Source organism: Lasioglossum baleicum, unplaced genomic scaffold (assembly GCF_051020765.1).
Source record: "Lasioglossum baleicum unplaced genomic scaffold, iyLasBale1 scaffold0021, whole genome shotgun sequence".
Lineage (NCBI taxonomy): Eukaryota > Metazoa > Arthropoda > Insecta > Hymenoptera > Halictidae > Lasioglossum > Lasioglossum baleicum.
Genome location: NW_027469081.1, coordinates 305,085 through 317,935, shown reverse-complemented (window position 1 = coordinate 317,935; position 12,851 = coordinate 305,085). Strand labels below are relative to the sequence as shown.

At 37.1% G+C, this 12,851-nt stretch overlaps 2 protein-coding genes across 3 annotated transcripts; one reads left to right on the top strand and one right to left on the bottom strand.

Moving 5' to 3' along the window:
* The first annotated feature begins 444 nt into the window (after positions 1–444).
* Rcd1 (Reduction in Cnn dots 1) lies at positions 445–7,319 on the top strand. Of its 2 annotated transcripts, XM_076445237.1 has the most exons (9): positions 445–1,161; positions 1,357–1,723; positions 1,797–2,382; positions 2,467–2,748; positions 2,826–3,512; positions 3,598–3,964; positions 4,211–4,399; positions 5,975–7,103; positions 7,202–7,319. In XM_076445237.1, the coding sequence occupies exons 2-8, from the start codon at positions 1,470–1,472 to the stop codon at positions 7,084–7,086; spliced, it is 3,477 nt and encodes a 1,158-aa protein (XP_076301352.1). In that variant the 5' UTR covers positions 445–1,161; positions 1,357–1,469; the 3' UTR covers positions 7,087–7,103; positions 7,202–7,319. The 2 variants fall into 2 exon arrangements, with proteins under 2 accessions (XP_076301352.1, XP_076301351.1); XM_076445236.1 differs by having other exon boundaries at positions 5,975–7,203.
* Positions 7,320–7,324: 5 nt separating this feature from the next.
* Noc3 (Nucleolar complex protein 3) lies at positions 7,325–11,429 on the bottom strand. The gene is made up of 10 exons (XM_076445249.1): positions 10,968–11,429; positions 10,574–10,833; positions 10,249–10,495; positions 9,867–10,164; positions 9,451–9,785; positions 9,009–9,379; positions 8,761–8,925; positions 8,332–8,689; positions 8,149–8,246; positions 7,325–8,082 (listed from the first exon to the last, which is right to left on the bottom strand). Exons 1-10 carry the CDS (start codon positions 10,971–10,973, stop codon positions 7,851–7,853), a joined length of 2,370 nt encoding a protein of 789 aa, XP_076301364.1. The 5' UTR covers positions 10,974–11,429; the 3' UTR covers positions 7,325–7,850.
* Positions 11,430–12,851: the final 1,422 nt, after the last annotated feature.

Below are 12,851 nucleotides of genomic sequence, written 5' to 3'. Positions count from 1 at the left end.
ATGTTCCCAGACAGCACACCGGCTCGATTTTAGCCAATTTTAGCCGGGCCCCTGTGCACAAAATGGTGCGAATTTCACCTGCAGGGGGCTCGAGCCCAGGGCCTGCCGGCCGGGCCGGTGTTCGGCCGATTTGCAAGATTGCAAGGGTGCGGGATTCGCGTTCTCATTTCGTGATAATCCAAACACGGGTTTTTTCAGTAGTCAAAAACGCCAGATAAAGGTCAATCTAGGCAGCAATCGCCCTCAAAGGTCTTATTTATTAACTTATTATACTTTTGTCGGTAAAAAGGGAGACTGCTACGCATTTGCACAGTACTGCCTGGCTCCAAGTGTCAGGGGCTCTGCTGGCTGGGTCCGGTGGTGGTGGTAGGCTCTGTCCAGCTCTGTCAGACTGTGCTGGACTGTGCTGTCTGGGTCAGTGTCAGTCTGGGTTACGATGATTGAGAATCAACCTTTATTGTAAATTGTAACGCCTGCCATGTTGGAATCGAACCTTTAGACTTCTCGAAGCAAATATAATCGAAAAAAGATTAATGCAATCGATTGTCAATAATAAAAAGTAATTTATAAATTCTCGTAATTGATTTTCAAGCAACATTAGAATTTGGCTTGATTTCCTAGTCCACGATTGGTCAATTAGATTCGAGAGGAAATTTTTCTTTCTGGGATTAGTGAACATCTGCTGTTCTGAATGTTGCAGGCTATATACTTATGTCTGCCATTGTCTGCATCTGTATGGTTATTTATGTTTTCATTCAATTTGTTCATTCTCGTATGACGTATGACTTATAAATATGCGATATTTGATCCATGCAACGCGTACGCCAGCGCCTGGGTCTATTTCGACCCATGATGCTTCTATTTACATTCTATAACATATGTACATACATGTCTCAATTTCTACCACTAAATAAATAGAAAAACTAATTTCGAGTGACTTTAATATATGCAGAAGTCGTCCAATCGATAGAATATTTTCGTGATTATCGAATATTACATGCTGAATGATAAATGTACAGCCTAACCTAATAGACTCGTGCATTATTGGACGACAGCTAATTCGATCCATAGTGCCTCAACCTCAACCTTGCTCAACCTTTACTGAATTCTGATCAATTCTGATGCTACAGCAAACAACTTCGATACTGATGTACATTAAAGGTTAGTTTTACAGGAGAAATAAACTACATACGATATTTATGCATACGCCTACATATATAGATTTCACTGGAAATAGTTCAAATTTACACAGTTTGTTTGTTTCGATTTTTCGAAGCGTATTATCTATTATCGAGGTGGCGAATGTAAATACCGTTGTAATATACGTTAATTATATAAGACTCCAATTATTTCTAGGGACGTAGATCTAATGAATATCATGGATTAAATGGTTTAAACAGATCCAGTATTATCAAATAAACGTTAATTATGCTTATGGATATATTTTGTATTGGAAATTTACGATAACAATGTTGACTCCAATGTCAGCAATACCTTCCACGTCGATTAGTGGCTCGAGGGTGCCAAGCCCTATGAGCGATACATTCGATGATAATCCGAACAGATTAACAATGTATTTACACCAACTTGCTGGCTGCTATGAGATGGAAGTTGATATGATAACAAGGGATCATTGTTATGCTAGACCATGGAATTGGAGACCGGAAAACATATATGTGAAACCCTTGAAAAGACTATTTTTTCGTAGAAAAAGTTCATCAACGTAAGAAACTAACAAGTAAAGAATTTGTGCATTTACTAAGACAAAGACTGTAATATAAGTTTTAATGTTTCAGGGAGAAACCTGGTCAGGATGAAGAAATCGACGTGGAGGAAGATTGTAATGAATTATTGGTACCACCGGTTGATCTAACAAGATCTAGGAATCAGATGGACGAGCTTCAAGGTTTAGCAAATTTCGCACGGCCCGACGAGAACGAAGATTGGGAAGAACGACTCGATAAAATCTTGTGGACCCCTGTTCAGAATCGAATATTTACCAAAGTCCTTAAAATATTTAATTCGGAGAGGCTCGCGAGACTAGCCAAAGCAACCAGCGCTATAGAACCAGTATTTCGGCGGACATCAATCGATACAGCTGCAAGAAGATTTCGAGAAACATTAGCTTCTGCGGGCTGGGACTGGAGACTTGCTCAATGGTTGCACAGTCTGTTGTTCGATCATCTTCCTCAAGAATATCTTGGTATTTACCTCGACATACTGCAAACCTTAAGACTGAAAATTCCTCAACTTGTCGACAAGATGATTGCTGTGCAACCGAACATTAATGCAAAAACAGGCTCTATAACATGGGAAACCCTTGGATCGCTTCTGAAAAGATCATGGGACCCGATTGCTCCGAGCTTAAACGGCAACAGACTTGTAATGAAACCTTTATTAGATTGTTGCAACACGTACGTGTACATAATATGTTCGCTAATGTAATTGTTAACCTTATTATTGCAGAAAAAATTACCAGGAAATCCAATTTTAATAATAACACCCACTGGAGTTGGCTCCACCATGTCGTCGAGGCAACATAAATGGATATCGCAATTAGGAGCTTTGGGAATGGTTGTTACTGTACATACACATTTAGGTTTAGCGGCCAATAGAATGACTATGATGGTGTGTGTTGATCAATTAGTTCAAGCCACTAGGACAAAAATACAGGATATCAGAAGCGATTGTCCTGGTCGATCGATCATATTAGTTGGTTTCAATGCTGGCGCTGCTCTTGCATGCCAGGTAGTGTCTAGACTTTATCGCGATACTGTCTATGGTAGACTTCCTCTTAACCGGCCCATATGGGAGCATATTTTTAGGTAGCACAGATGGAACACGTGACCGCAGTTATTTGCCTTGGATTTCCTTTCTCTACAGTGGAAGGGAAAAGAGGTACGCCGGATGATACGTTAATGGATATTCGTTGTCCAGTGATGTTCGTAATTGGGCAAAATGCCACACTCGTGAGACCCGATGATCTAGAAGATCTACGGGAAAAGATGTTGGTCGAGACAAGTCTCGTGGTGGTCGGGACCGCGGACGATCACTTGAGGATATCTACGGCGAAGAAGATATCAGAGGGTATTACGCAGAGCATGGTGGACCGATGTATCCTCGACGAAATCGGCGATTTCGTGGGCAGCATTCTCCTGCAGCCACAACCGTTGCCGTTAAGATCCACCTTGCTGTCGAGTTTCGAAAGTAAAAACAACAGGAAAGAACCGCGGAAACGAAGAAACTCGACAAGCAGTTCCGTCGAAAGCGAACCGAATTCACCAACAGTGAAAAAGTCTCGACCAAACACACCTATCTCTTCGGTGGTGTCTGTTGGACAAAATACATCGTCGCCTGCAGTTTCAAAAGTAGGCACATTCAGTGCACAGTCGAATTTAGCAACGTCGAGTGCAGCGCATACAGGCCACACCGTGAAACGGAAACCTCGTGTAATTAGTAATCAAAAAGCTCACTTCGTAGAGCATTTAATAACCTCTAGACTCACTGGTCAGGTAAATAATGAAATAATTGCATACAGGGTCTCTCATTGAACGTCCTTCGAAGAAGTAAATGCAATAATGAACATTTTTATTGCAGCAAAATTCGACGACAGACAACGGTGGTATCACATTGAACATTGGGTCCTTGGCGAGTTTAGCACCGATTGGCCCAATACGTTTAGCACCGGCATCAACTGGTCAAATCACGTCTCCAATGGTTAAAAGTACCGCGAAATCTTCGATCTCTTCGACTAAAGTGCCTAATAAAATCGTACCGACGAACGTTCAGCTGCAAACCGTTTCAAAAATGAAAGCGATAGTATCGTCGGGTAAAGGGTTTTCGAAAGTAATATCCAACAACTACAGGCACCTTAACGTGCCCGATAAAAACGGAGACGCGAAATTGGTGAACGTGTTGACAAGTTCAGGAAACCAAATTAGAGTGACTACTCCGACTACAGCAGGTAAATATTATGCAACGGTTGTACAGTCAACCTGCCTATAACGCGATTAATTCGTACCGTGTTATATCGTAACCGCGTAATAGGAAACTTGGAATTTCTACAAACCAGATCAAATTATAAATGAAATTTGTGAGAAATCAACTCACGCAATTCTTGCTCCGTGTTATAGGAGGGTTTACTGTACTTAGTTTTTATACTACAGTCGTATACTATACTGAATGAATGTTCGATTTTCCTTGTACATAGTAATACATAGTAAATCTGGAGTTGGTACGTCGAACGGGAATTTACCAAACATGCTGCAAAACGGGAAAAGTTCTCTGACACTTGCGACAGGTTCATCGTCCACGCGTGTACCAGCGTCTAGCATTTTACTGACCCCAAACAATTCTGCAGCAAATAATGTAGCACCAACCTCGTCCACAATATCAAAAGGTAGAATATCATTATCTAATCAAATACTAAATAATTTGCCAACATCGTAATACGTACTTCCCTCGGTTTCCAATGAAATATCAAATTTAATTATTACTTTTAAGGGTAAATTCGTACAATGAAATTATTGTAAAAAATTTGTCCGCTGAAACGAAACGATAAATTTTCTTTTCCTTTTCTTAATGGAAATATTCTTTCCTAAATTTTATCAATCTTGTACATATGTATAAAAAGTTACACGCAATTGTAATATGTATCTTTGAAATGTATTTCGTATATCCGTATATAATACACGTAAAAAAGGAAAAATAAATAAATTTTCATATTTGCTTCAAACTGTCTACTATATTGGAAAAACAAAAATGAAATTAAAGTATAAAAAGCAAAAAGAGTATAAACAACAAAAATCTACTGACCATTTTCAATATTAAGATATTACGTTTCAAGAGATAAGAGCACTGGGAGGAGGCTTCCATGTCATCTGCCCAATATAGTTACAAAAGCTTTCGGCAAAATATGTTTCTTTTGTAGAAATACCCTTCGTACACAAGAATATGCCATGTATAGACTAGAGCTTCTTCTCGATATATTACTATTTACTATTTACAGTTCACTTCTCGAATAGCCTTTTACTTTATTAAAATAATTATTAGTTTGTCTTTGTATCTACGATTTTTTTTATCAATTTAAAACGACTCCTATCTTATGGGAAAATAAAACACATTATGCATGAACACCATTGATACAGGAGTCTCGGAACAGTTGTTTCAATTCTTTATGTTGCTATTATGTTCATAGATTGTGGTTCAAACTTTTACCTGTGTTTTTAAGTAGTTTTTTCACGTCTTTATTCGAAATGTGTTTCTGTAGAATGACTGCATTAGTCCAATAACTTTAACTGACCATATTTATTTCTAGTCGTATTATATTTCGAATTATTATTAGTGCATTTAACAACCTTTCTTGATTTTGTACATATAGAATAAAACAATTCCTGTAAATTATTCTTGCTGCATAAAGATAACAAGGGGATTACGTGTATATATATATATTTGTTATAAAATATAGCATGTGTATTTATATTATTTTACAATTAATATAAGTTTATATATTCAAAAATATTTAAAGTAATGTCTTGTACATATATTAGCGCTACTTTTTATTTTGTATTAAATAAATATTTTTTCATGTATTTTGAATTTATTTGTTTCCTGACCCCGTTCCTATGTGCATTAACGATCTATATAAATTTTCACTTAATTCATACGGTAATATTTTTCCATTCAAGTGTTCTATACAGTATACACATTCGACCCAAAAAATACAATGGTACCTGTACTATGATACTGTTCGTACAAATAATTAATTAAGCTATTATCGAATTTCTGTTGGTACGTTGACAGTTTCTTGCATGGTTTACAGTTTACAGTTTACAGTATAGTAAGAATGAGAGTTTCCCATAATTTCTGAACATATCTATATCATTGAGTGGTGTTCATATTGAATCAGTGAAACACTTGCTGATCTATATCTGAAAAAAACTTGTTGATACGTTACCTATAATATATTTTGTAGTGATGGACGACATGCCAACGACCAGTAACTCTTCGCATGTGATGCTCAGTTCTGCTCATTCATTGGATACGTTCAAGATGTCACAATTACCTCGACAAGTAACAACCTGTAACAACAACGATAACTCTCATAATACATCATGTGGGAATATAATCATGGTTGAAAGTTCTCTTAATGCTAAACCTACTTGTTCGTCGATGATAGTACCATTAAATGGTCATAGCTCAGGTACTATCTTACCGCTGTCTAACAAGTTAAAAGCCACCCAACGATCTGCAAAAATAATGCCAAAAATCACAGTGAACACGTCCAGCCTGCAAAGGATTCACAAAGCGAAACCGCAGACTGTACAAAAGAATTGCCTTGCAAACGATATCGACGATGATTTAGGAAACATATTGGACATACCGATTATATTCGCAAAAGATGACGACAATTTGAATTCCATTGAAAAGAATCCATCTTTGTCGCAAGTAACCGTACCTATAGATGTTCACGAGAAAAACACATCAAAATTGAATAGCAACACTAAAGTTGTTCTCATAAGTAACAAGCAAGACAAGCAACAGACAACTAACAAATTTATCACACCCTCCGCTCAAACTATCATATGTCCTAACGTAGCCATGCAAAATTTAAATCATGTAATACTGCAGACAAGACCTCAAAATCCTACTATATCGAAAACTAAAACTACAAATCCAATGCAAACTCGTACGAACCAACCCACCATCAAGTACACTAAAATAATACTTGCTAAAAGAAATTCACAGCCTCCTCGTCAAAACGATAAAAACGAACAAGTCATCGTTACAAAGGCCATTGACAAAATTAACGCATCTAAACTGTTGAGCCTCGACAAAACCGCACAAATCACATCCAAGAAACTGATAAGGAACGAAGAAGAGAAGCATATAGACGAAACGTTAGAGATAGAAGACGCTATAAAAATGAATATTATAGAACGTAAATATATACCTGTACAGAAGATCGATTTAACGTCGCCAACAAAACATGACAATGTAAAAGAAATTCCGTGTGAAATGAGAATAGACGAGGAGACTTATTCAGAGAATTCCAGGCTTGACGATGAAATCGATTTCCAAATGTAGATTACATCTAATTCCAAGTAAGAGAATGTGTCTGTACAACTAGCATAATTATGTAAATGTTATCGGTTAAACAGCTTTAATAGTAATTAATGATATATTGTTCCTTATTTTATAGTATGAATGTAATAAAAATGCAATGCTAATTTGTACAAAAAAAGAGTGACATATATATAGGAACATAGAGCAGTTCTATGGATGTTCACAGATACTGTATACTGTATAGAATACATTTTGTAGGTATACAATTATTAATCAGCAATCTTTTAAACTATTTCAGATTTTCAAATCTCACATTTTCTTATACTATACATTTCATGAAGAATTGAGAACAATTTATGATTTTTTTGTTTATTTCAGAAAAAAGTTTACAGCTGTAAGCTGACATCCTCAAACAAACATTCTCTACTATTTTTAATTAAAACAAGTTGTTTATTCTGAACTTATCTTAATAAGTTGCTAAAGTTTTAGAAATCAATTATCTTAAATTATCTTGATTGTGACAATAACCGAATATGTATTGCAAATACATACATAACAACGGTTCGTGAGTAAGCGGATCACAATCATTGTTGTACATTTGTTTCATTGTTAAATCTTCTAATACAATAAAATTCTGTTGTTTTAATTAATTTACTCCGGAATGCTAGTTATTTTATATAGCTGTGTACAAGACGTCGAGGATCGTAAATGATTATTTACAAAGTATGCACAGTTGAAAATAATACACTGCTCGTTTCATTCTTTGTAGTTCGTATTGTAGAATGTTAACTGCGATATGCATTATAAAAATCTACATATCCGTCTGCAAATAATTCACTATCGTTTACGCTGTTACCGTAACATTTAAATTTGCCGTTAACATAATCTCCGAATTCGCTGTTAACGAAATGGTGTGTTGTTATTGTCCTCTTTGTAGTTGTCTTTTTGGGAACCGGTACGGCTGGTTTGAATGCAACACCAGCAGGATCGTACTCGCTATACAGTTCCTCTGGAGTTCTATAACAAATTAAATATAGATATAGTTCCTCTGGAGTTCGATAACAAGTCAAATAATTTACTTACAATTTTGCAATTTCGGGGGGTAAACTACCTTCTCCGCTTGGTGGCACACCCCAAGCTATATTTTTTGCAACTTTCTGAACAGCGCTATGATAATGTCGCTGTACAGACATGGTAAAAGTATAATTAATCGGTAGAACTTCAACGATATACCTATTGTTATGGAAAAACTCTATGGGTACGTACTTGCAAAGCTGCAAGCTCCCATAATGCGGTACAATGTGCATTACAACATTCAGGCTCTTCTAATTCCGGTTGATAAAAGCCGTCTCCGGTACTACAGTCTGTGTCTAGCAAAATGTTTGCCGTTTTTCCAAGTTGCATAGTTTGTTTTATTATCCCGAGGATGCTGAGTGCTGTGTTATGCTGAGATTGTAACGATACAATAGCCATTCTCTTGAGAAACGCTATTAAACGATTCTGCGTGATCCTTTTTCTTCTTTGAATTAAAGCTTGTACTAAAATTTTTATAAGAATCTCCGACTCGGGCTGAGTCTTACCACAATGGATATTTATTAAATTTTTATATAGATGTACATAAAACCTGTAAAATTATACTGTATGTTCAACTTTTTCTTAAAAAAAACATTAGTTAGTTTTCTTCGAGACACGTACCTATAAGGATCGAGATTTAATGCTGACCCTTGACCTGATAATATCGTGAGTACGCATTGAATACAATACAATTGATCTTTTAAATTCAAATTTGATTCTTCCATTAATTTATTTATGACAGTTACTAAATCCTGATAGAAGTCCAAATTTATGCAATGCGCGAACCTGTGTAATTATCACATAGAGTAAAATATTATATAATGTGACATATAATTTAATGTAGATTGTAGATATAAATGTTACTATACTTTGCAAGGCCTTCCAAACAAATAGACAAAATTTTACTATTCGGAGCTTGTTTTAAAATTCTGAAGTATATGGTGAATACTATGCTGGTAATCTCGGTAAGCAGCTTCTGCTTAGTCTGTTTATTCTCTTCTGCTTTGGTCTCGAGCAATTCCTTCTCTACTTGTTCTAGCTTTTTACTCTTCTTGCGTTCTCGTTTACTCAAAGCAAGTATTCTTTGTTTGTGAGACATAAGTTTCTTCTGTTTACTTTCCTCTTCTTTCTCTTTATCCAAATTCACGTCTTTTATACGAAGGGATAAGAGTACAGACAGAACTTCAGAGTGAACAGAGTGAGCTTTCGCTTTTATATATTGATTTAGCCTACGTACTATCTGAAAGACGTAACAGCATAAGTAATATTTTTCGATTTCGTCTTATAGTAGCTGTAGCTTGAGTTTCTTACTGTAAGAGACAATTCAGCTCGTCTATCTTCCTTGAATATTTGCGAGTAACATTTAGCCACTTCTTGTCTTACGAATTCGTGTTTATTGTCAAGAAACGGTATCAAAAAATTAGCGATATTAACGGAGTAATTAAAGTAAGGATGCGTCGTTAAAAGATCGCACATACACGTTATTCCAATCTTTCCTAATTCAATTTCCTGCCCTTCTAACGGCCGAGTATCTCCTTTCTTTCGTTTTAACACACCAGACATCTTCTCCAATCTTTGCAAATAACGTTTATAATTACTCAACAGAGTGGCTTCGTAATTTTGTAGCGCTAATGTATCCTTCTTCACTAAACAAGTAAAAGACGTTTATTGTATACGTTGTAACGTGTTACTACAATGTAAATAATAATGTTACCAAAGCTACATACATTTTACACCTTCTTGTTGGACTTGTAGAATATGATAAGATGGCAGCAAGTCTTTGAAAACTTCTAACAAAGACAATGTCGCCAATTTTCTAACAGTAATGTACGCTTCTGGATCCGATTCTTCCATGAAGTCTAGCAACGCTTTGAAGTTATCGGACTTGGCCTCTGGTGCTTCTAGAAGACTGCTAGCGAGTATACCGATTTTTAAACGTTTGGCCGTTCGTGCTTCCCTAGAACATGCTAATAGTTCTACCATAGATACAGGCTTCAAATTTCGATCTCCATTTTCAGCTTCATTCTGAAATATCGATTAATTTATAGGTACGTAATAAGAACTCTTGTTTTATTCAGCTCCTGTTTCTCGACTAGTTATTACGCTTACATCTGCTTCTACTTCCACGTTCTCATCTTCCGCATCCTGTTGTTCAGACTCGTTTCCATCATCTTTGTTATCTTTGTCGTTGACTTCTATTACCCTTTTCTCTATAATCCCATTTTGAGATTTTGTGGGAAGCAACATACGAACTTTCTTGTTGCCTTTCTCCTCCACTATCTTAGAGACATTATTCTCATATACTTCCTCCAGCGTTCCCTTATTTTTCCTTTTCTTATCTTGCTTATTATCTGCTCTGAATTCCACATAATTTGTAAATATTTGTCCATTAAAATATCACGATAAACGGAGCAAACAAATATATTCAACGTACTGATCTAGATGTATATGCTTCAACAAATTATAGGATTTATTAGAGATAGCTTTCTCCAAAAACTGTAAGTCATCTTCTTCTACCATAGTCAAAAGATCTTCTCCATGGTCACTCTCCTCTTCTTCCACTGATTCTGGTTGCTGCACTACTTTTTGAACTTGCTTCTTAGGTTTGTGCCGCCTTGTTCGAAGTTTCCCTTGTTTCATAAGTTTGGTTTTTTTCTGATTGCTCCTTTTAATCGCGCTAATTTTCAGTTTTTTCTATTTCGTAAAAAGTAAGAACAAACCAATTATATGACAAATTGAATTAATGTATTCATAATTCATACGACGACGATTAGGTTAAGTATAATTATTGTATTTTTCAATTGTGTGATTAATGTAGAATTACTTACCGCCATTTTTTCGCAGATTTACGCAACGTTGAATACACTTTTATTGATCACAATAATTAGACTATTGTCGTGTTAAAATAATAATTATTATTTATTGTCACGCTACAGGTATGTATTCGTTCTGTCAGCACGTGTTTTCGCATACTCGCGCGCCATGTTATTTAGGTGTATTTAGGGCAGTGCTTCGATTGTGGCCAACATTTTTCGTACGATGGATGGCCGCTAGAGGCGCTGCGCGGAGAAACAGTAACGTATCTATATACTATTGGGTAGCAGAGCGGCCAGAGCTCTGAGGCAGTTATATTGGCGGGAATGTATCGAAATAATCTTACCGGACAAAAAGACTCCAGGACGTGTCCTACGAGTTACAAAATATACACAAATACACTTGTTATACATTCATTTTTCAGAATCAAATCATATAAATTTTTTAAAATTCTGCGGGGTGCTCAAGGAACCCCATTTCATTTACCCAATAGTAGATACGTTACTGTTTTTCCTCGCAGAGCCTCTAGCGGCCATCCATCGTACGAAAAATGTTGGGCACAATCGAAGCACTGATTTAGGGCCGTAAACACCGCTTACGGGTGTAGATCCGGCTCGAGCGAGAGTGTGTGGCACACTCACACACCGCTAGACACTGTATACGTACACGAGATTGCAAGGGTCCGGCTCCAGACGGTATCCGTCTCGCTAATGCACATTTGGAGCCCCTACGTAGTTACAATCGCTAGATAAAAGATCAATCTAGGGAGCGAGCTAATAAAAGTGGCCTACTTTTGCTTTTTCGAGGCGTAATTTGCATTATTCGGCAGCATGTAGCGGAGCCGCGAGAAGCATTGGGCGGCGCGATAGTGCTGCCACTGTCAAGAGACACACATTTTCTTAAATATCGAGAGAACTGGGATCCTTATAGAAACGGTGATAATCTCGCGCCCTGTCGGGGACACATACAATGTCGATGCAACGTTTATTATGTTAAAACAAACGTATTTAAACCGACCGTTCGTCTAGAGCCGAAGCACCGACGTCGGTGGCCGAAGCATACACTCAGAAGGGACGGTTCTCTGAAACTACAACTCCGGCATTTTTCCGCTACGAGCGCTGAAGTCTGGTTCTTGTCATTCGGTCACCAAGCAATTCAATCACTGTATCGATAAACCGGGGGTTGAGAAGTGTTGCCGGTAAGTCAGACTTCATACGCAAACGTGAAGTCACTATACGGCTGACGATGATGCTGCGTTGGTGTGCTCGAGTGAGAGTGTGTAGCACAGCTCACCGCTCGGGAAGCGTGTACGTGTGCCTAGGCGGATTGCAAGGGTTCAGTTCCAGACGTTATTCGTCTCGCTAATGCACATTTGAGACCCCTACGTAGTCACAATCGCTAGATAAAAGATCAATCTAGGGCGCGAGCTAATAAAAGTGGCCTACTTTTGCGTTTTCGAGGCGTAATTTACATTATTCGGCAGCATGATGTCTGCTCGGGAGGCTCTGTAAGCAGGCGTGAAAGCCGGACCGCGCGGCGCACTCACACACTCACCGCTCGGGCGACAGCCACCATAGAATTTTTATTTTAATTATTAATAAAAAGAAATAAATTATATAGACTGGGTACATTTTAATTAACCACACTTCCCTTTCCCTGCTCTTCCCCTGCGCGCGTCAGAAATATATATTTAAATATTATATATTATCATTATATTATCTTTTAATCTTTGAAAAGAAAAGTAGTCTTTAAAAATCATCTTTGAATTTTGATTTCAAAACGCTACGAACTTCCGTTCCAACCTACGAATTTTTTGATAAAATAATTGTTTCAATTTTTATAACATATAGAAAATAAGAATAAGAATTTATAATGCGGCAGAAGATACGGCGGAGGAT